Genomic DNA, 24,455 nt, shown 5'->3' with positions numbered 1-24,455 from the left:
GTTTTGCGTTTCTCGCTGTCGAGTTTGCCCGCCATGTCGGGCGGAAAGCCCCCAGGAAGCGCCCTGGACCTGGTAAAAATGGTTTGTGCGGTTTCCACCAATATTACCAACAGCAAGCTAGCGGGCATACGGCGTAAACCACAGACACGCCGCCGTAGGCTTACAGTGAAACCCAGGGTCCGGGCGCGACACGGGCTATTGCGACAGGATAGAGATGCGAGAGGGTGAAGACCCAAAAACAAAACCGAAAGTCAACTCGGGGCAGCAACCAAGACTCCGCAAGCCGTTGTTGTTGAATTACAGCCTGGGCACTCAGACCACTCGAGGCCCGGAGGAGTCCATGGGGCAGGCCACAAAAGTTCAGAATATCATAAGTTCGGTTCCCGGAGTCCAAATCGATTTCTGAAAACAGCTAGTATGTCAGCTGGGTTGCGTCTTCAATAGCCCGTCGATGTTGGCAGGTTAATATGCAGGATAAATGCGGGAGGTGGCGAGGGTCTCGGGAGCCCTGGGCTCACGCGGCCATCATGGATGCGCGCGTAGCTCCTCCTTCGAGGTGGGTATTAAGGTCCCCGCCCATCACAATCTCAGCCTCAGGCCATGCCCGTAGTACATTAAACAGTTGTATGTAAGGTGTCGTGTCATCCACAACTGGGCCGTACACATTCACTATTGTCATCAATGTACCTCCCAGCTTCCCGTGAACCACAGCCCATCGTCCATCTGTATCCACACAAGTCTGTATCGACGTGAATGGGACACACCTCCTAATGAGAGTAAGGACCCCCCTCGCATATGTGGAGAATGATGAGGCCAAGCGGAATGAGGCCCACCTACGTGCTACCGCCCCCTCAGTGTGTTTGTTCAGGTGAGTCTCTTGAAGAAGAGCAATGTGGATGTTATGTCTGTCCAGCTGTGCTAACACCTGCCTGGTTTTTGGGTCTCGCTGGCAATGCATCCGCAAGCGGATGCATGTGTCCAGCTGGAGACGTATAGCGATCAGTCTGGGGGGAAGGAGGACAAGAGGGTGTACGAGCTTGGATTCGTGTGCGCGCCGTACACATGCGCGCGCAGACACACTCGCTCACACCCCCCCTCCCCCACAGTCACACACACGCACTCCAAGACACATACACACACGCACGCACGCACACACACATACACAGCCCGCCCCCCCCCCCGCACGCGTGCGCGCGCACACACATGCGCTGCCCCCCCCCCCGCAACCCACTCACCGGCTTCCTTCGTGCGGCGGCTCTCAGCTGCAGGGCCCGGCAGCAGGACTCTTCTTCCCTCCTTCGGCACCGGGGCGCAGGGTAGGCTCCTGCCTGGTCCGGTGCTCCAACTCGCGACTCTTCCGTGGGAGGCGGGGTAGGCTCCCGCCCTCCTACTTCCTGTTTCCGGTTGTCGCGCCGGCCTGCCTGACTTCCTGGTCGCAGGCCGGCAGAGTAACGAGGATGTTTGATTTGCGGTATTTATTTATTTAGTTATTTATGCATTTTTATATAGCGCGGACTTTACCCGAAGGCGGTATTTATTTATTTATGTATTTATGCATTTTTATATAGCGCGGACTTTACCCAAAGGCGGTATTTATTTATTTATGTATTTATGCATTTTTATATAGCGCGGACTTTACCCGAAGGCGTCAGAGCGCTTCACATTAGGAACAGAAATGAAACATAATGAGAAACATTACAAAAGAACAGGTTGCAAAAACATACGTTACTTACATAAGGTAATAGTGACAATTGTGAGCAAACAAAATACATGAGGTAGTAAAAACTATAAGCAACCAAAAATACATGAGGTAGTAAAGGTAATAGTGACAATCGTGAGCAAACAAAATACTTGAGTAAAAATTGTGAGCAACCAAAATACATGAGGTAGTCAAAAGTGCACAAGAGGAAATGAAAGTGACAAGTGTGCAGTTATAAGAGAAAAAAGAGTATAATTAGAGGTATAGTCCTGCAATAAGTGCTAGACACTCAGGCTCAGGAACAAGCGTTACATGGGCAAGGTGGCACTTGTGCAAGTATCAAAGGCAAAGACATGTGAGAGGTAGCAGCCGTGTGTTGCAAGGGCAGAGTGGTGTGTGCATGTTACAAAAGGGCACCGAACACCAGTACATGGAAAATACTGCAAAAAGGCAGACCCTCCAATCACAGGCATACACTGGGAAGGCACTTCCATGGTCATGGAAAGTAGAAATTATCAGTAGTGGGAAGTCTTCCTCACAAATAGCAAGAGGACGTGAAATACTTTTGGAGGTGTCTCTAGAGGAGGAGGAGAACTTTGAGGTCCCTTTTCAAGGCCTGGGAGGAGGCGGTGGTCCGGAGCTTTTTTTTGTCCTCTCGCGGTTTGTAAATACAAAACATATTGCATTACAAATGCTATAGGTATCACATTTGCGAAAGTTATAACTATTGGCATTGTAAATGACGAAGCTATTAATTTAGCTATTTAAAAAAAAAAAGAAACATAAATAAAAACTTTGCCATTTACAATACCAATAGCTCAAACTTTCCTAATGCGAGACCTATTGCATTGCAAATGCTTGTTCTGGGTGTGTTTGATCCACGGAAGTTCCAGGTTATACAGTTATATATTTCCCCTTTCATCTATTTTATAAAGTCAAGCCTTAAATGCAGTAGCAGTTTTATTATTTGCAAGCACGCACCTGAGTCAGCTCTGTGTGTCAGATATTCAACAAAGACAGTGTCACTGGGACAGAAAACCAACTGGACCCCCACACCCCCCACCAACTTCAGCATACCCAACCTGCTAAAGACAATCCCCATCTTTACAACCTGTCCCCATAAGAACAATGAGAAAAAACAACGCAACTGGTGGGGAATACCCATTAGGGGGCGCAGCAGGCAAAACCACTCCCAGATCGAACAAGGGAGGGGGCCACCGAATCCCGCCAGCATCATCCCCACTCCGAGACCCTCCACAGGGAACCCATATTATCATTATTTGGAAGCATTTGGGAGCAGGGCACATCATCACTGTTCGTGTAAAAAAAGTCAGACTCGAAGTATTCAGTGCCATACTCCGCACACCCTTAGCACGCCCTCCCACAAAATCAAAACACCCCTTACTGAGCCAATTCAATAGCAAAACAGTTTAACGTTCATGTACTCCCCCAAACATCATAAATCGAGGGCTCCCAACATTTAGTTCACCTGCAGCTCTATCTACCTTAGAGCACCAACCCTCTTACTGTTCAATCGTCCACATCAGATGTATGTTCAGATGTTTTTCGGCGCCGCCTCAGGGACTGGACGTGGTCCATAGCCTGCTTGGGGTTCGTGAAGATTTTGCCGTCCTCTATTTCTCCGATGCGCAGGCGCGCCGGATACAGCATGGCGTACGGGATTTGATCCTTTATGAGCTGTTTCTTGACGTCCTGAAATTCCTTCCGCGCCGCCTGGACATTCGCAGTAAAATCCGGAAAGAAGGACAGTTTGTTGTTCTGATATGTAACCTTGCCCATTTGACGAGTCACTCTCAACACTGTGTCCCGATCACGAAAATTGAGGAGCCTTGCGATGATTGGGCGCGGGGGAGCACCCGGAGGTGGACGAGCTGCCAGAGTGCGGTGGGCCCGCTCTACAGCAAACATAGGTGACAAACCTTCCAACCCGCAAATCTCTCTCAACATCTCCTCCACATATACCTCCAGCCATCCCACATTGGTCGATTCTGGCAGGCCTAAGACACGTATATTGTTACGCCGAGAGAGCGCTTCGATGTCTTCGTTTTTCGCCTGGATGACCGCCAGCAATTTTTCCATGTCAGACGTCTTCGTCGTCACCTGCTGGAGCCCGTCTTCGTTATCCATGATGCGCTGTTCTGCCTCATTCAGCCTGGCCGCGTGCTTGTCCAGTTTTGCAGAGAAGTGGTCCATCCTGCCATTTCAAGCTTCGATTTTGCCATGTATGGCCTGCAAACTGGTCTGGATGGCAGCAAGAGATTTCTCCAGGGCCGAGGATCCCTGTGACGATGCTTCTACCTCTGAGTCCGAAGCCGCAGACTGCGACGGCTTGCTGCTTTTACGTGATTCAAAGGTGAGGCGAGGTTGGGACTTGTCAATCAATCAATCAGTCAACAAATTTGTAAAGCGCACTACTCACCCGTAAATGTTTCAAGGCGCTGAGGGGGGGGGGGGGGAGTGGGGGGGGGGTGGGGGGGGAGTCGCTACTGCTCGAACAGCCAGGTCTTGAGGAGTTTCCTGAAGGAGAGATGGTCCAGGGTCAGCCGTAGGTGAGTGGGGAGGGAGTTCCATGTCTTGGCTGCCAGGTAGGAGAAGGATCTTCCTCCGGCGGTGGATCTGCGGATTCGTGGGACGGAAGCGAGGGCGAGGCTAGCGGAACGGAGCTGGCGGGTAGGTGTGTAGAATGTGAGGCGGCTGTTGAGGTATTTCGGGCCCATGTCGTGGAGACCCTTGTGTGCGTGGGTGAGGAGTCTGAACGTGATCCTCTTGCTGACGGGGAGCCAGTGCAGGTCTTTCAGATGGACGGAGATGTGGCTGTGGCGCGGGATGTCCAGGATGAATCGTGCAGAAGCGTTCTGTATGCGCTGGAGTCTTTTCTGGAGTTTGGCTGTGGTGCCAGCGTAGAGGGTGTTCCCGTAGTCCAGGCGGCTGGTGACGAGGGCCTGGGTGACCGTCTTCCTGGTTTCGGTGGGGATCCATCGGAAGATCTTTCGGAGCATGCGCAGGGTGTTGAAGCAGGAGGACGAGACGGCGTTGACTTGCTTGGTCATCGTGAGGGAGGAGTCCAGGATGAAGCCCAGGTTGAGTGCATGGACCGCTGGCTACCAGGAGTCGTCCCAGGCAGAAGGGGATGGTCCCAGGATGAGGACTTCCATCTTGTCTGAGTTCAGTTTCAGATGGCTGAGCTTCATCCATTCCGCGACATCTTTCATTCCTTCCTGAAGGCTGGCCCTGGCGGTGGCGGGGTTGTTGGTGAGGGAGAGGGTCAGCAGGGTGTCTTTGGCATAGGAGATGATGTTGAGGTTGTGTTGGCGTGCGATGGCTGCGAGAGGGCTCATGTAGACGTTGAAGAGGGTGGGGCTGAGTGAGGATGCTTGCGGAACGCCGCAGATGACTTCGGTGGCCGCGGATCGGAACGGGGGGAGGCGGACTCTCTGGGTTCTTCCGGCGAGGAACGAGATGATCCACTCCAGTGGCGCTCCTTGGATTCCGGTGTTGCTGAGGCGCTGTGTCAGGGTGCGGTGGCAGACGGTGTCGAAGGCTGCTGAGAGGTCTAGGAGGATGAGGGCAGCAGTTTCCCCGTTGTCGAGCAGGGACCTGATGTCGTCGGTGGCTGCGATGAGGGCGGTCTCGGTGCTGTGGTTTGCTCGGAAGCCAGACTGTGAGGGGTCGAGGGATCCGTTGGTCTCGAGGAAGGCGGAGAGTTGTCTGTTGACAGTCTTCTCGATGACTTTGGCAGGAAAAGGGAGGAGTGAGATGGGGCGGGAGTTCTTGAGGTCCGTGGGGTCCGCGGTGGGTTTCTTCAGGAGGGCGCTCAGCTCGGCATGTTTCCAGCTCTCCGGGAAGGTGGCGGATGCAAAGGAGCTGTTGATGATGTCCCGGAGTTGGGGTGCGATGATGGAGTCGGCTTTGTTGAAAATGTGGTGTGGGCAGGGGTCGGTAGGGGAGCCGGAGTGGATGGTGTTCATCAGGCGGGGTGGTGTCTTCGGTGCTGACAGGGGTCCAGGTGCAGAGGGTGGTGGTGGGGGGCGCTGGTTCGGTGGTAGGGTGCGTGGTCTGTGCGCCGAAGCTGTTGTGTATGTTGGCGATCTTGCGGTGAAAGAACGAGGCGAGTGAGTCGCAGAGATCTTGCGAGGTTGTGATGTCGTTGTTGCAGGCGCTGGGGTTGGAGATCTCTTTAAGGATGCTGAAGAGTTCCTTGCTGTTGTGGGTGTTGCTGAAGAGTTCCTTGCTGTTGTGGGTGTTGCTGTCCAGTCGTTCTTTGAATGTTGTCCTCTTGGTGGTGCGGATCATCTGGTGGTGTTTGTGGGTGGCGTTTCCAGGCGTTGTCAGGATTCCCCATGGTTCCTGCCCCCAGTTGCTCTCGCAGTGATGGCCAGAATACGCTACTCAGAGCTGGTAAGTCCAGTCCTTCGCCGACTCTATAGATTATGGGGCACCTCAGCTGACACTTTGATCAGCAGCAGTAATTAAACGCTCTCCAGGCCTTAGTAGGGCCACAGCCGCTAATCCCAGCCAAGAGGCCCCGGGTAGAGTGTCGTGGAAATCTGATAGGTGGCTGTATGAGTCCCTCCAGCCACTCGCCACCCAGTCCGCAGCCGCCCGCTCAGTCGACACAGCACCCCGCGAGAAAGATCCAGAATGGCGGGTCTATACTGTTGCACGAGGAAGGTAACCGAGCAGGAACACCCAAATGGCGCCGCCGGGTGCACAAGTCAGCAACTAGTCTAGCAATATAGGCCCCATATCATGTGTCCACTTCGCAAACCACCTCCGCAACTAGGTCCGTGTGCGCCCGCCCGGCCTCACTCACAACTGGTCCGTACCTCTAGTGCAGGTAAGTGTGAGGTATAACACAGTTCGCCATACGCCACACTGCAGCAACACTTTACCAGCAGCAGGGAGATCAGCAGTCTGTGGTGGCCCCCATGTACCAACTCCCAGCAGAATGCAGATAGTGGCAGTGTTAGGAGGAAGGGTGGATCCAAGCTGTCTATAAGCAGCAGCTGGGGGGAAGGTGTCTCCACTCATCGCTGTCATACGTCACGCCAGGCACTCAAGATGGACACTGTCTCCGGTCGTACTCACAATCCCGCAGCACGGCTCTCTGTACGGCACTCCGGCTCCCTCTCACAATGTCCCGCCAGGATCACCTGCCGCCGCCACAAGCGGCGCAGAGCCCCTCCGCTCGCAGGAATATATTCCCGTCCTCCGGCACCTCCGACGAGCAGCTCCGGCGCGGCCCAGGGCTCAGTCCTGCGCTGGGCGCACACGTAGCTTGGCAGTCCGCATTGCCACAGACCGCCCGCGTCTCTGCTGCAGTCGGCACGGCCCGATTTGCACGCCGAGTTGCCCCCACGGGACCGAGGGGGGCGCAGCAAACCTCCCTTTCTGGCGCCCGCAGTCTCGCACACAAGAATCAGGCAGCTGGCGGGCTCGGGCTGAAGAGCGGCCCTCCGTGTACCTTCTCCGGCGCCACGCGGGTCAAGGGCCCACTTGCAGTCGATTTTAGCACTTGGGGCTCAGTCAGCCCCCCCGAAGCACCCCAAATCATGCAGCTTCCTCACACAGTGCCACTGTCACAAAGCATCCCAATAGATGTCTCGAGTGGGGCAGGATACATGAAGGATATCTTCGGTGGCCGGCAGAGCTACACTACCGTGCGGCCATTTTGCCAGGCTGCAAGCCACGCCCCATAAAGGCTTATCTTATGGATTTCTCTGCTAAATCATAGCCCCTGTATCTGCGGGTGCTCTCAAATCTGTTGTACAAGGGGCTCCATGTACAGCGTGAAGAGGAGGGGCAAAAGCGGGGCACCCCTGCCTCGTGCCCCTTGCTATTGGGAAGGGTTAAGAGGACGCCCCATTCACTCTGACGAATACCCGAGGGGCCTAATAGATACATCTAACCCATTTGATAAAGCGGTCAAACAGGTACCTCCACCGTACTCTGTTGAACGCTTTCTCTGCGTCTATTGACAGAAATAACAGTACCTATGTACACTATCCATAAGGTGTAGGAGTCGCTACGTATTATCTCCCCCTGGTGAGTGGGGATGAACCCTGCTTGGTCAGGGTCGATCAAGCCCGCCATCAGCGGGTTTAGACAGGCCGCCAATATTCCAGTGAAGAGTTTTGCGTCCAAGTTAAGGATTGATATTGGGCGGTATGACCCGCATACACTGGGATCTTTGTGAGGTTTGAGGATTACTGAGATTGCCGCTTCTGCCATGGAGTCAGTGACGGCCGCGCTCTCCAAAAAGGAGTTGTAAAGTCGCGTCAGCAGAGGCGCCAACTCCACGCAGAAGGTTTTATAGAACAGAGTGGGATACCCATCGGGCCAGGGGCTTTGTCCAGTTTCAGCCTAGCAATGGCTGAGAACTTGTTCCGGACGTATGGGCTTGTCGAATTGGCTCACCAGATCCCCGGGAGGCGTGTGAATTTGCTTGCCTCCAGGTTTCACGCAGGCATTTTGCTACTCTGCGTCCTCCTCGGTATATAGCAACTGGTAGAACTGCCCAAAGCTTTCCGCTATCTGAGAGTCTGAGTGCACTTCCTCGACCGATGGCTTCTTAATCGATGGTATAGTCGCCGCCAGAGTTTTAGCTCTAAGCCTCTGAGCAAGCAACCTCCCACATTTGTCACTGCTCAGGTAGAACTTATGACATTGGCGGAGTAGGGAGTACTCTGCCCTATCCAAGTCTAGACGTTTTAGGAGGAGCTATTTATTCTCACGTTCTCTCCATAGCCTAGGCGCTCCTGTGCGTTTATGTATAGTCTCCCGCTCTCTCCCCTCCTGTTCTATGTTCTGTCTCGTTTTCCAGCACTTTCTATTGTCAGCGGATGATACAGCCATAAATTCCCGCCTCGTTACTAATTTCAGGGCCTCCCAAATCGCCGCCAGCGAAGTGTCCTTCCTATCATTGGGTTATATGTATTCTACCATTTTTGCGCGTATCTCCTTCACCGTATTCAGTGATTGCAGCAGGCCCTCCCGTAGTCGCCATCTCATATATTTGTGGCTGGCCTCATCTGGTTGAATGGTGACTGTGATCATTGCATGGTCTGACAGGGATCGTGGCTCTATAGTTGCCTCCCGCACCCTAGGCAGAAGTGCTGTGGAGGCCAGGAAGTGCTCTAGGTGCGCGTAAGATTTGTGTGCAGCTGAGTAGTGTGTGTAGTCCTGTGTCTCTGGGTGGTGGTGGCGCCAGACATCATTCAACCCATTATCTTCGAACTATCGTTTACCCTCTGGAGAGTGTGCCCCTATCTGTGCAGACCTCTGGCAGGAGTGATCATTGGCATCTATCACTAAGTTGAAGTCTCCTCCCACCAGAATGGATGTATCTCGAGATGCTACCTCTTCTGAGAGGGTCCTATTAACAAAGGGTTCTTGATGGGTGTTTGGCGTGTAGATGTTGATTAAGGTGAAGAGATTGGAACCCAATTGAATTCTAAGTGTGAGAACCCCCCCCTTTCACCTCATATAGAGTTGAAAGGACCTTCCCCTCGAATTTTGCTTCAAATAGGATAGCTACTACATTTTGTTTTTAGGCGTTCGAGGATCAATATTGGTGTGAGAATCGGCATGTACGCATACGGGCGTGTCTCTAGATAATAGGTGGGTTTCTTGCAACGTGCAAATTTCACCATACGCATTCTCCAGCAAGGAGAGGGTGGCAGAGTGTTTTACTGGGTGATTGAGACCCCGTACCTTGAGGCATGTAACCTGGAGTTCCTTACCCATGGGGTTCAACTGATGTTGAGTGAAATAGGGGGGAGTATTCCTAATAGGATGGGTGAAGTGGGGTGGGCCTGAGAGTGTGCAGCAATGCCTTCGCATATCTGGCCTCCCTTTGACCGGTGCAGGTTACACACAAAAAAATAAATCCCAAGCAAGGAAACATTATAAACTCTAAAGCAAAATTCCTTGGAGACAAAAGTTCATCTAGGTAGAACTGGTTAAGTGGACAAGAGCCCAAGGCAGTCCTTCAAAGGGAGGTGAGGGCAGTCTCTGACTCCACCTCAAGGTTCTTCTCATCGTGTTTTCTCTGTGCATTAAACTGGGGGACGACTGGACTGGGTTAGGGGCCTGTGAAGAAATGACTGCCTCTCGTTCCTTTACTATAGTTGCAGTGTTCAGTTTGTGAAAGGAGGCGGGCTTCCCAACTTTCTACCAGCGAGGCTGGGTGTGTCTCGACCCCTCTAGGGATTTGCATTACACCTCCGGGGACATAGGCTTCGCAATTCCCAGGACTTCCCTGGCCTCCAGAAGTGAGTGTATCTTCCGCAGCTTGCCCTCATAGCGGAAGATGATGCGAAAAGGATGTTTTCAGGCATATGCAATTCCTTTATCTTTCAGATGCAGCGTAATTGATCGAAATTGACGTAGCTTGACTAGGGTGGTAGCCGGCAGATCTTAAATGTTGGAGAGTGACTCTGGAATTGCAAGGGGTGTGCATCTCTCGTCTTCTTAATAATCAGTTCCTTCAGCTGAAAGCTGTGCACACACACCAAGATGTCCAGTGGTGGAGCCTTGCTATTTCCCTGCAACCCTACCCGGTGGGCCCTGTCAATCTGGATATTGGCCTAGTGGTCATCGCTCAACTCCTGTCGAAAGAGGGCCAGGACAAACTCCCTAACGTCCTCTCCCTTTGCGTTTGATTTCACATCTCTGATGCGCACATTGTTGCGGCGGGAGCGGTTTTCCAAGTCTTCCGCGTGGCCCTGTAGGTCAATATGCCGCTCCTTGAGCCGGAGGATTTCCTGCTGCTTCATTTCCAGTTCTTTGTCCCTTTCGGTTTCGTGTTCTTCAAGAGTCGCTACACGGTCGCCTATTTCCTCAACATCGCGTTTCACTTATCTGAGGTTGGCTGAGATTTGCCCCTTGAGTTCTTGTAGGACTTCACGCAAGGATATGAATAGCGCAGTCATGAAGGATTTCGTGGCTGGGGCATCAGCTCCTTCCTGTCCTCCCCTGGATGCCCTCTTTATCTAGGCCTATATTCCCGGTGGCTCCCTGCGTGAACTGCTTCAGGAGCATCTTCTTCACAGAACGCTCTTTTTTCAGCCGGGCACTCGTCATTGTTCCCGCTAAAGCTCAGCTTGTGCGTAGCAGGCTTTAGGCCACCGTGCCCCAAGAGCCGTTGATTCCCTTGCTCTTGTCTAGGCCCAGTTGGCCTGCTGTGGGGTTTCTCTCTAAATGCGTGACCGAGCGTGCAGTCTCCTGGACTCCGCACTTCTTGAGGAGTTGGCACTACTCAGGGGTGACCCAGAGGAATGCTGCTCCTGCTCACCAGCGCATTGATCCTGTGCTACTTAGAGAAGGCCCCCCCACTGGGGAGAGGCCCTGATCACTTCTGGAGGAGGGACCAGGCCGCAACGTCAGGCAGCCTGTGCAGTCTGCGTACACCACACAATTCTGCGTGCTAGTGCCGTCTATGGGGTCTCCTCGGCTGGCCCTCTTTACCGGTAGCTGGGGTGTCTCCTCCCTGACCCAGTGAGCTCGGGCCTCAGCCGGATCAGCGTGCAGCGGGCCCCTGCTTTGTCTATGCACTGCTGCTCTGCCTTCGGGGGCCTGATCTCCTCCCCCACCTCCAAATGCGCGGTAGGCTGTCCACAAGATCTCAACTCCAAGGGGGGCCCAGGCCCTAGGGGTACTCCTTGGATTCCCCCCTGTGCCCTGCACTCACCGCCTGATCACTCGCTTACACGCTAGGAGAACGCTAGGTTGGTGGCAGCTACCTGGCTCTCGTGGAACCCTGTTAATTATTTTCTGCTAAACGCGCAGTTAATGGTAGAAATTGTCGCTGCTCTGGCGCGATTAAGGCGCCAGCGCTTCAGAAATATTTTATGCTTATTTTAAAAGTGAAAATCATTGCTTAAATTTCACCTACCTACTGTGTTGATTTATCCTCTGTATCCCGCCCTGTTCCATCGCGGCCGGTGCCGTTTGTGTGGAGGGTGAGGCGAGCCGCCATCTTGGGTGGGGCTGGACCGGATCTAGCGGTCTAGTTCTCCCGGGAGGCAGGCTACAAAACCAATGTGTATACAGGAGCGCAGCGGACGAGCGCAGCGGGCGCGACGAATGCACGCCGAAGTCGCGCATAAGTCAAGCCCGTCTGCGCCCGTCCGCGGCAGACCGGGGCCTGGGGCCAGAATCTCTGGTCAAATTTACACATACTCCTCCCTAGACTTGCTACAACTGAGACCTTCATACAATGCGGGACCCGCCCTACCCGCGTATGTCCTAAAGCGTGCCGTCACCAATGGCATTCTGAACCCCGAGTTTATGGCTGATAAACCCACGCGCCCCAACCCCTTTTCTCTTTCTCTATCCTCGCTTGACTCTGAGACTACTCTCAAATGTTATTATTTAAATACCAGGTCCATGGTCAAACACCATATGGACATATTTTTCTTGCTTCAGGCTGAGCAACCTGATCTTTTACTCCTCACAGAGACTTGGCTCAATGCAGACTCCTTGCCCGACATCTTAGCAGCAGTTCCTTCTAACTACTACATCCTGCACGTTAATAGACCTGCTGACAAAAGGGGTGGGGGAGTTGCAGCGATCATTCACAATACCCATAAATTTTCTCTTCTACCGTCTCTTGATCTCATAGGATCTGATAACATGACTTTCAAAATGGACACTAATAGTGGATCACTACTTATGATCCTCATCTACCGCCCCCCTCAAAGTATGCCCACATTCGCGGCATCTTTAGCAGAACATCTTGCCCCTTTAATAATTAATCACAAGAAAATCGTGTTGCTGGGCGATTTTAATCTTTGGTTGAACTCTACTGAGTTGGATACTCAGGCAGCTGCGCTGAAGGAGACTCTTCTAGATATGAATCTTACCCAACAGATACATCTCCCCACCCATGAAAAAGGGCATAGCCTTGATCAAATTTGGTCACAGAACATTCCCTTGGCTATCAATTCCATTACTCCCTGCATCTGGTCGGATCACTTTCTGATTCATTTTTCTATTACCACTGCAAAAAGTAGAAAGCAGCCTCTTCAGAAAGGAGGGAAAGTCAGAATATGGAAGAACGTTGACATCTCTGCCTTTCTTGACACCTTAACTTCATCCCTTCCCCCATTAGATCAGGATATTGAAGGGACTGAAGAAGCCTTCTCCAGCTGGCTACTTCAGGCAGCTGATGCACATGTCCCTTGTTCCAATTTTCTCCGCTCCCGCCCCAATGACGCTCACAGGTGGTTTACACCTCATCTGAAAGCTTTAAAACTTGAAGTTCGTCAAAAGGAGCGGAAGTGGCGAACAGCGTACTTAGAACTAGATAAAGCCAATTATTGTAGGGCCCGAAAGGACTATCAGAAACTTATCCAGAAACACAAAACCGATTATTTTTCGGAAAAAATCCTTAATTCAAACAATAAATCAAGAGAACTGTTTAACATCGTGGAAAGTCTTAGTGGCAGTGACAGAACTTCTCTACCTGTGGCCCCCACCCAGGACCTCTGCAACTCATTGAACTCCTTTTTCTTTAATAAAATTTGCACCATAAAACAAAGTATCCTCACCACTCTGTCTCCCTCCCCTCTGGCTGACACCTATTACAACCCTTTAACTTTGGAATCTTCTCCCCCCATTGACGACGCTAGTTTATCTAAGCTTCTTGCCAAGGTCAAATCAGGCTCCCCTGATGATATTTGCCCCCCACATATTTTGAGAGAAGTGGGAACTACTATTCCTGAGGGCATGCTTTCCATGCTGAATGGATCTCTCTCACAGGGTAAAGTCCCTGACAACTTTAAAAAAGCCCTCCTCATTCCCCTGATAAAAAAAGTCGGAGCTAATCCGCTGGACCCGCTTAACTATAGGCCCATATCATTGCTGCCTTACTGTGCCAAATTACTGGAGGCTCATGTTTGTGACAGTATTTCCAAATTTATGGAAGAATCAGAGTATCTTGCACCCAACCAGGCGGGTTTTCGCCCTTGTCACTCAACAGAAGCAGTTATCCTTTCGGTGCAGAATACTTTGAGGCGGAATGCTGATGAGGGGATCCACCAGGCTCTGGTGCTACTGGACCTCTCGGCTGCGTTCGACACGGTTGACTATACCATCTTGGTCAACCGTGTCGAGCAGGCAGGTGTCAGGGGCCCTGCGCTGAGCTGGATTCGCTCATTCATTACTGGCCGCACTCAATCTGTTAGACTGGGTTCTTTCACAGCTCCCACTATACCTACCATCTGTGGAGTACCTCAGGGCTCATCTTTGTCACCTTTGCTCTTTAACTTATACCTACGCCCCCTTCTGTATTCTCTTAGGAAAGCGAAAGTTACCATCTTCAACTATGCAGAAGTCATCTTCAGTTAAGAGCTTAGGAATCTTTATCAGCGAGGATCTCTCCCTGAAAAGACAGGTAGGGGCAGTTGTGTCTTCTAGCTTTTTCCAACTGAAGAAAATAAAGAAAATTGCCTGTTTTTTCTCTCTGGCGACCCTCACACAGATCGTCATCTCTCTGGTTCTGTCTAGATTAGACTTCTCCAACAGCCTCTATCTTGGCCTCCAGGCTGGAGAGTTAAAGCGCCTCCAGCTGGTTCAGAACCAGGCAGCCAGACTTATTCTAAACTTATCAAAAAGGCAGTCTGTCAGATCAGGTTTAAAACAGCTACACTGGTTGCCTGTTGAGCAGCGAGTAGCTTTTAAAACCGGGTGTATTCTATTTAAGTCTTTACATGACTCTGGCCCTCTATTTATTAGAGATCTATTCAACAGGTAAAATCCTTCCCGTAATCTCTGGTCCATTCACAAATCCCTTCTGATCGTCCCATCTTACAAGAGGAAGCGTCTCGGAGGTTGCTGCTTTGACCATCTTGCAGCTACCTTCTGGAACTCTCTCCCCCCTCAATTAAAACTGAGCGATAATATCCTCAGTTTCAGACACTCCCTTAAAACCTGGCTTTTCTCCCAGGCGTACTGCTGAGCCGCTTCATCTCTACTTTTAATTGGCGTGTTGTGTTCCTTTCTATAGCGCCATGAAGCCCCCGGGCGAACGAGCGCTTAATAAATTCATATTAACATTAACATTAACATTACACAGTGAGGCTGGCACTGGGGGTGTGCTGTTGGTGCTGTCCTGTGCTCCTCGTGGCTATGCTACCTGCAGCCACGAGTTTGTCGCTTGCAGGAGCTCCGGTTCCTCTGCGCAGAAGGGCTAGTACCAGTTCCCGTCATCTGTGTTTCCCCGCAAGATTGGGAGCATCACTCGGGTACTGCAAGGGAGCTCCTCTACTCGCTCCCTGGTCTCCTGCTCGGCAGGTGCCGAGGGACTCCCCCACAGACGTACACAGTTCAGGGCTGCGCGCAGGCTTGAGGGCCACGGCTCCTCATCCTCCGCCAGGCCGGCTTCAGCCACCGGACGCTGGGGCCTCCCTTTCTCCGTCAGTCAACTGGCGTCGAGCTACTGCCGCATTCGCCGCAGGACACTGCTTGCTCTCGAGCGCCTCCTACCCTGCGGGAGTGGACCCAGCACAGGGGGGTTCGGGGGTCCCTTTCGGTAGCCACCTCGGCCCCGCTGGATCGCGGAGCTCTCCGCACCCCCAGGGGGTCTGATTGTGTTCCAGGGTCCAGTCCTCGCCCCTCCGACTAGTGGCTAAGGCGTAGCAGAGGCGATTACAATGCGATTGTTCGGCGGACCCGTAAATACCAATAAACTCCTCTTATCCGGCCGCCATCTTCGCCACGCCCCATGGTTTGGATTTTAATTCTGAATACCAAGTGCTGCTTTTTGGTCCCAAAATATATTGCATGTTGATAGGTCGTTCTTGCCATAATTTAATGGCTAGGATAGATTCACCAACCAGACTAAGAACTTGTATGTATTTTTTTAAAACTCTTTATTTGCGGCTGCATATTATAATTTACATCTTATCATTGCCTTTGACCACAACATTCAGACCCTTTTTCATTTTTCCTCCCCAACATATCCCAACAGGCTAAATGCTGGTAACTGAACAAGTACCGTTTCTTAAGAGGTAGAAAAACAGAAACTTAAGTGCATTTGTATACTATGTGCAGGAAAGCATCAAGTTTTTAACATCATTATGCAGCACATCGTAGTATGCACAAGTCATTCAGGACTGACCATAATTACTCAAGCCCTTAACCTGTCCCTCCCCCCTCAACGTTCCTCCCCCCCCCCCACGTCTCCTGGTGCATCCAATCTAGAGGATAACATCTCATTACTTAATTCTCAAGTGATTTAGCAAAGACCATGCAGAGTCTATGTGGTTCCACCCTGCGTGGCTCTGGGATCCTATGCTCTCGCATCTCATTCGCCGCACTCGTAACCAAGCCAGTCATTTACGACCCATCCACTTGCGATGGTCCTAGCTCCATCTCTTCTAGTTCTAGTAGCATACGTTCCCAATCTTGTGCAATTGGGTATTTTCTCTGCCCTCTTTGCTCCTCTCTGCGCAAGGCTGCTCCTTCTGCCCTACCCCATTTCAGCAAATCAGAGTGGCACACTGTTAGTCCAGTGGGTCTGGGAGATTTCCATCTCATTGTTAAAGCTCTGATTGCTATCAGTAGAGCCAGATCTAAGAATCTCAATTGGGCCTTATGATGTTTGGGACGTTTACGATGCCCCACTAAACAATATAGTGCATTTTAAGAACTTGTATGTGTTATTTTCATTCTATTTAAGGGTTATTGCGTGTTAATGGAAAAGTGCAAGTGATGATTTGGCAATTTTCCAATAAGTGAACTTTGCTTCGCTGGCTTTAAAAATTGTAGATAATCTTTGCAATGAGCACTTAGTACCATTCCCAGGCACGAATTCCCAAAGCTTTTCAATTCAGTACTTTGCCTGGTTCACTTTTCTCCACTGATATATGTGAACTAGAACCTTGTATTTTCAATTCAGCAACTGTGTACTGTAGCGCTGATCATTGCTCAAACTTGATTTTTTTGCTATTTTTTTTTCTTCAGTGCAGGTGATCTTTGCCACAACCTTCTGGTTTCAAGGCATGCATGAAGTGACTCAAGCAGTTCGCACAAGCTGGCTAGTACCGCTTTGGCCGCCATAAGTGTGGCAGGGTATGCTCAGACGTGAGTCCCTTGCTCACTTTGCCACTGGATTCAAGCAAGCCGGGCTGAAGACGGCTGAAATGCCAGAAACCGGTCCTCGGAAGCTTGTTTCCGGTCCAGGGAAGGCATGGCTTGGCAGTTCAGGCTGGACTGTTCCAATGAGGCACAGGGTCAGACTGATTTGCATATAGCCATGTCTGAACTGGGGTGGCAGAGTGGGCTAAAGAACGGTGATGGATCAAACCCAGATCTTTTGACTGGGTGTGAGTGTTTGATTGGTTCAGATGCTCCGTCTATCACCACCCCCTTTTGTACCGCTTTGGCCGCCATAAGTAGGGCAGGGTATGCTCAGACGTGAGTCCCTTGCTCACTTTGCCACTGGATAGAAGCAAGCCGGGCTGAAGACGGCTGGAATGCCAGAAACCGGTCCTCGGAAGCTTGTTTCCGGTCCAGGGAAGGCATGGCTTGGCAGTTCGGGCTGGACTGTTCCCATGAGGCACAGGGTCAGACTGATTTGCATATAGCCATGTCTGAACTGTGGTGGCAGAGTGGGCTAAAGAACGGTGATGGATCAAACCCAGATCTTTTAACTGGGTGTGAGTGTTTGATTAGTTCAGATGCTCCGTCCATCACCACCCCCTTTTGTACCGCTTTAGCCGCCATAAGTGTGGCAGGGTATGCTCAGACGTGAGTCCCTTGCTCACTTTGCCACTTGATTCAAGCAAGCCGGGCTGAAGACGGCTGGAATGCCAGAAACCAGTCCTCGGAAGCTTGTTTCCGGTCCAGGGAAGGCATGGCTTGGCAGTTCGGGCTGGACTGTTCCCATGAGGCACAGGGTCAGACTGATTTGCATATAGCCATGTCTGAACTGGGGTGGCAGAGTGGGCTAAAGAACGGTGATGGATCAAACCCAGATCTTTTGACTGGGTGTGAGTGTTTGATTGGTTCAGATGCTCCGTCCATCACCACCCCCTTTTGTACCGCTTTGGCCGCCATAAGTGTGGCAGGGTATGCTCAGACGTGAGTCCCTTGCTCACTTTGCCACTGGATTCAAGCAAGCCGGGCTGAAGACGGCTGGAAAGCCAGAAACCGGTCCTCGGAAGCTTGTTTCCGGTCCAGGGAAGGCATGGCTTGGCAGTTCGGGCTGGACTGTGTCCATGAGGCACAGGGTCAGACTGATTTGCATATAGCCATGTCTGAACTGGGGTGGCAGAGTGGGCTAAAGAACGGTGATGGATCAAACCCAGATCTTTTGACTGGGTGTGAGTGTTTGATTGGTTCAGATGCTCCGTCCATCACCACCCCCTTTTGTACCGCTTTGGCCGCCATAAGTGTGGCAGGGTATGCTCAGACGTGAGTCCCTTGCTCACTTTGCCACTGGATTCAAGCAAGCCGGGCTGAGGACGGCTGGAATGCCAGAAACCGGTCCTCGGAAGCTTGTTTCCGGTCCAGGGAAGGCATGGCTTGGCAGTTGGGCTGGACTGTTCCCATGAGGCACAGGGTCAGACTGATTTGCATATAGCCATGTCTGAACTGGGGTGGCAGAGTGGGCTAAAGAACGGTGATGGATCAAACCCAGATCTTTTGTCTGGGTGTGAGTGTTTGATTGGTTCAGATGCTCCGTCCATCACCACCCCCTTTTAAGCCGCTTTGGCCGCCATAACTGTGGCAGGGTATGCTCAGACGTGAGTCCCTTGCTCACTTTGCCACTGGATTCAAGCAAGCCGGGCTGAAGACGGCTGGAATGCCAGAAACCGGTCCTCGGAAGCTTGTTTCCGGTCCAGGGAAGGCATGGCTTGGCAGTTCGGGCTGGACTGTTCCCATGAGGCACAGGGTCAGACTGATTTGCATATAGCCATGTCTGAACTGGGGTGGCAGAGTGGGCTAAAGAACGGTGATGGATCAAACCCAGATCTTTTGACTGGGTGTGAGTGTTTGATTGGTTCAGATGCTCCTTCCATCACCACCCCCTTTTGTACCGCTTTGGCCGCCATAAGTGTGGCAGGGTATGCTCAGACGTGAGTCCCTTGCTCACTTTGCCACTGGATTCATGCAAGCCGGGCTGAAGACGGCTGGAATGCCAGCAACCGGTCCTCGGAAGCTAGTTTCCGGTCCAGGGAAGGCATGCCTTGGCAGTTCGGGCTGGACTGTTCCCATGAGGCACAGGGTCAGACTGATTTGCATATAGCCATGCCTGAACTGGGGTGGCAGAGTGGGCTAAAGAACGGTGATGGATCAAACCCAGATCTTTTGACTGGGTGTGAGTGTTTGATTGGTTCAGATGCTCCGTCCATCACCACCCCCTTTTGTACCGTATCTTTCTGCATCGCTGTTCTCTATGAACAGCCACCCAAACCACGTTTGCTTTTTGTGCATGTATCAGGATGAGCTATTTAAAAAAAAACAGTAGGCTTTCTGAAAAGTAGAGGCGATCTTTCACCCTCTGTAGTCTCTGACCATTTGCGCCACAGCTTGATAGTCTCTCCTGCTCCCCAACCCATGCTTCCCTCCCCAGGAATTGAGCCCTAGTCGCACTTAGTGTCAGAAGAAGGAATATTACTATCCAATAAAAAGGATACTTTGGCATCCATCAATCCATTGCCTGTGCTAGCCTCCTTTACCAGTTCTATAGGCTTGTTATACTGGTTTCTGAAATTCCCAGACTCCAAAGTCTGTCAGCACACAGCCTTCTCTTCTACATAAGATCCTGGAGACTGCAGATAGTGGTGAAATGCTTTAGTGTTGAGTTGCCCAGCACCCATTGACCAGTCCTCTTCCAGGAATGGGTGACTTTATGAATGACATGTATTAGTACTCAGAACACTCTGAGCACCCGCCAGACCTCAAGACTAATCCAGAGATGCAGGCAGTATCTGAGGAAGGTGTAAGTGTCCAAATTGCTGCCCATTGAGTTACATATGTTGAAGAATTCAGCTAGGTCCCTGCTCCCCCACACTGTGAAGGCATTTGCTTCACATGACGCTTGAAGTCATTCACCAGGTAATAGGATTGTGTAAGAAGCCCCTCACCCAAGTTGCAGTTCCTACAAATCTGGACAAGCAAAAGCTCCTGAAAACAAGTTTCATCATACTTCCTAATGGTGATGGTTATCTTGCTGAGACAAGCTAATCCCAGTGGATTCATGGCAAGGTGAGGTCTACAACAGTGCACTGTTCCCATTGGTATTTTACTTTCCTGTCTGCATATATCCGAGAGGTTTTTAAATGCATTCTTAATCTTGGCAGGAGAGTGACAAAATTATAAACAGTTTAGGGCCAGTGACTACACTGACATGATCGTGAACGCTGGCTTTTTCATGTATCAGCAGTAGGTCTGAAATCTTCAGATTCACAACAAAAGCCCAGTGTTAGAAATTGGGTTATTGGTTCAGGAGGGGTGAAGCCCTTCTCAAACAACAGCCACAATCCTGGTCAGGGTAAACCACAAGAAGTTACTAAATTAACCTGTGCTTAACCTCCTGGCAGCTTGGCACAAAAGCAGTTAGGCTTAATTTAGAGGCAATATGTAAAGTATTTAGGCACAAGGAAATGTAGGAGGAAAGTTGTTACCCGCTCGACACTGGGGTACACAGTTCTGTCTCCGCGATCCTATTTTTGCTCAGACTTGATCTTGAGAATTATGATTTCTTGAGGAAAATACATAAAAACAACTGTTCCTTTCAAGTATACAATGAAGGATGTACTAGCAAGTCCAGTGTAAATATATTTTGAAGATTTGGTAAGACTGGGTCATAATATTTGTAAAGGAAACTTTGTTTAGGTTTCCAATACCAAAACCCGTTTAGATAATCAGTGCTCATCAAGTTTTGTTGTTTACTTTTTACCTTTTACATAATCCAGATCTGAAAAGTATATTGGTCCAGCTTGATCAGTAAAGTATTTTTTAGGGAGGAAATACATTTCAGTGCTTCTATATGTAGCATGGTATAATTAATAGCTGATCATTTGCTTTGTGATGTCTTTTTTTCTCCTAAGGAAGTAATATTAACAATTGGCTATTGACCCGCCGAGTATTGTTGGTAGACACTTTAAGTGGTCGTGAAAATGACTTAGGAAACCAGCCAAGAGTAATACGCATTGCAACTGGAATAACCATAAGGTAAGACTTTGTAAAGTGTGGTATAGTCGTTTTTTTCATATTCAGATACTTTTATTTGTGATCATTACCTTTTTTGTTTTTAAAGAATATAATCTGTTGCATTTAGAACATTCCTGTACCTTGGAAGAAAAGACTACGTTTTGTAATTTGATGTAGGTATATGTGCTTCCCAGAATTGTACAGCATATTATTTATCATCTTTCACTAATATGCTTACTTCCCAGCTCGCTACATCACACCCAGAATTATGGGTATAGGTCACCCACCCCTTGCTTGTCCTCTGACAGCCACACATCCACTTACCTGTACCAAATAAGTCCTTTTTTCTGAAATTTCTTGCGCAGTTGCATTCTTGTTTCTCACTTGAAAGTTTCTGGATATTCAGACTATTTTTTAATTTGAATTTTCTGGGCTTCATATGCCCCCTTTTCCTTTTTGGCTTTCCCATAAGCACACAAGAAGCTCTTCCATGCCTTTTAAAACAGACTTTCTGATATTACCTCTTTTGTTTTGACACCATGCACTAAGTAAGTCTTTGTTATTTATGTTTTACTTTAAAGCATGAATGTTTAGTCCAGTCTGCTCTGCCAAAGTAACATTTTCAAGGAGCAAATCTCTTGAGAGTTCTTGGCGTTATAGAGAGTATGCTAGAAAGTTAGGAAAACCTCTATTTTGTAGGGTTCCCATCCCAAGCGAGCCCATCTTCATAGATGTTGCTTAGATGCCTATTTCTATTGCCAAAATGCACTATCCGTATAGTAGTGAAGTATGGGACCTCACTGAAGTTCTAGTTTTCCCTTGGGCTCAATACTAGGATCACCCTTGGGATCTCATCTGGCCTGATTTGGGCCTCACCATAGCACGTCCTCAAGGCTTAACTCTGGAACTTGGCTTTGGGCAAAACTTTATCTGGCCCAGAGTTGTGGTACCGTAGTCCAAACCTTCCTATGTATTATTATTTATTTTTATTTAAAACATTTATATAGCGCGGCTGACACCTTACAGGTTTCCTGGCGCTGGAGAATACTCTTTAACTGAGGGGGCTGAAAGCGAGTAGCAAGCGATTCAGGATTTTAAGGGAATAGCCAGGTTTTGATACGTTTCCGAAAGGGGAGGAGTTGCGAGGTTTGGCGGATTTCTAGGGGCAGACTGTTCCACAGTTTAGCAGCTGCGACTCTGAAGGATCTACCCCCGGTCCTGACTTTGTTGTATCTAGGTACTGTTACCAAGCAGGCTGAGGCAGAGCGTAGCGTTCTGGTGGGGGTGTACCAGGAGAACATGGCTTGCAGAGGTCTGGGTCCGCCTCCGTGCAAAGCCTTAAAGACAAGGCAAAGAGCTTTGAAGGCCACTCGTTGCTTCAGCGGGAGCCAGTGTAGCTCGGCTAAGGCCGCTGTGGCAGAGGACCTCCTGGTCCAGCCAAGAGCTAGCTTGGCGGCGGCCGACTGAACTCTTTGGAGACGATCCAGTAACACAGCAGGAGACTCAAGTAACAACGCGTTACAGTAGTCAAGGCGACTAAGGATAGTGCACCTGACTATCAACGCCCGAGCTTGTGCGGGGAGGAGTGGCATGATTTTGCGCAAAGAGCGCAGAAGAGCCGAGCAAGTTCCCACCGTTTTTGCAACCTGGGTTTCCGTACTCAGCTTGTTGTTCAGTGTGGCCCCCAGGTTCCGAACCGAGGTGACTGGCTGTGGTTTTTCCGGTGTTTCCGGAGGCCAGAAGTCGCTAGGAAACCGGCGAGGTATTCGGCTTCCCGCACAATACAGAACCTCAGTTTTGGAGGAATTGAATTGCAGGGAATTATTATGTAACCAACCAGCCGTCTCCCTTAGGCAATCATGAAATGATGTAAGGGGGATATAATCTTCTCCCTCCCAAGAGAGAATGAGCTGGGTGTCGTCCGCATAGTTGATAGTTTTTAACCTGTAGGCCTTTATTAACGTGATTAGGGGTTTGAGGTACACGTTAAAAAGAATGGGGCTGATGGACGAGCCCTGGATCTTCATTTACAGTCTATTAAAATGTTCTCTAAAAACCTAATTGCAAAACAAGTTGCCCTTTGGATGGCTGTCCTCTGATTTTCTCCTCCTCTTGTCAAGAGCAGACATTTCCTCTGCCTAAAGTCAGTCCTGAGACCCTATTTGATCTTCTAAGTCAGGCCGGCATCCCCGAAGACAGTACAGACTTCAAGAAATAACACCTACCTGACATAAGTGACCAAAGTCAGCCATTTTATGATCGGTGAATGAAACAGTCCATCCCTGATGGTCATTGAAGGAATAGACGAATGCCCACCCACCAGCCTAGCCCTGAGTATATGTTAAGGATTTCTCTCTCCATTGCTGGAATAACTTTTAGCCACTAGACAAACCAAACTAGCCTTTCCATATGTTACCTATAGATATGTAGTAAACTTCAGGTTCAAAATAATGTATTCTCCTCCAAAATCTGCAAATGTATTTGCTCACAGAACCACCAAAGTGTATTTTGTGGGACAGAACATTATCAGTATTGGGATCTTGCTGAGCACCATATATAGACCACCACAATAAAGGTCTTAATGTGTAAAATCTCTCACCACAGTCACACTGGCTGAGCAGCAGGTATAACAATACTATTCTCAGATGTGTAAATAGTCCTAACAATCTCTTGCCCCTCTTTCCGCATGGTAGGCATTCAGAAAATCAATACAAAGTAGTCATAGTTCACAGAAAGATATTACTTTTATGCAATCTTTAAGAACATTGTGCGATAACTTGAACGTCCCTATGTATAGGTACAATTGTCAACATCCAAAAAGTGTTTAATTATATTTCGTCATTCCAAATCACATGTAGATCAAACCATAGCATGGTGAGCACATGAAAGTAACCCAATGCATTACAGACCGCCTGGCCCTTCATCAGGGAATTTCACTTTGAACAAAAATAGCATATGTCTTGCAACAAGTTAAATTGGAACAATCAAAACAAAAAGGCTTGTCTAGTTCAAGTTCAGAGATTTGTATAGCGCACTACTCACCCAGAGGGTCTTAAGGCGCTTCGGGGAGGGGGGGGGGAGGTATATTACTTATCGAATATCCAAGTTTTGAGTTGCTTTCTGAAGGAGAGGTGGTTCTGTACAAGGCAGAGGTGGGTGGGGAGAGAATTCCAGGTTTTGGCCGCTAAGTAGGAGAAGGTTCTTCCCCCCCATGGTGGATCTATGGATGCGTGGAATTGCGGCGAGGGCTTGATTGGATGATCGTAGTTGGCGAGTGGGGGTGTAGAAAGACAGTCGTGTGTTGAGGCAATCGGGTCCTATGTCGTAGAGGGCTTTGTGTGCGTGGGTGAGGAGACGGAACGTTATTCTTTTGTTGACGGGAAGCCAGTGGAGGTCTTTCAGGTGACCGGAAATGTGAGCTTGACGGGGGATGTCCAGTATGAGTCTAGCTGAAGCGTTTTGGATGCGTTGGAGTTTTTTCTGAAGTTTGGCTGTGGTTCCGGCGTAGAGGGTGTTTCCGTAGTCCAGTCGGCTTGTGACCAGTGCGTGGGTGACCGTCTTTCTTGTTTCG

The 24,455-nt window shown here is 50.0% G+C and overlaps 1 protein-coding gene across 1 annotated transcript in view; it reads left to right on the top strand.

Annotated features, from left to right (window-relative positions):
• The window catches only part of TMEM67 (transmembrane protein 67), a 989,409-nt gene that overhangs the window by 376,336 nt on the left and 588,618 nt on the right, over positions 1-24,455 (top strand). Inside the window, exon 13 of the mRNA XM_078687042.1 lies at positions 20,782-20,905. Within this exon, the coding sequence (XP_078543168.1) occupies positions 20,782-20,905 (124 nt within the window). The remainder of the gene's footprint in view (positions 1-20,781; positions 20,906-24,455) is intronic.

Source organism: Lissotriton helveticus, chromosome 4_1 (genome assembly GCF_964261635.1).
Source record: "Lissotriton helveticus chromosome 4_1, aLisHel1.1, whole genome shotgun sequence".
In the NCBI taxonomy this organism is placed as follows: domain Eukaryota; kingdom Metazoa; phylum Chordata; class Amphibia; order Caudata; family Salamandridae; genus Lissotriton; species Lissotriton helveticus.
Note: the sequence above shows the minus strand (reverse complement) of the source record. Positions and strands in the feature narration are given on the sequence as shown.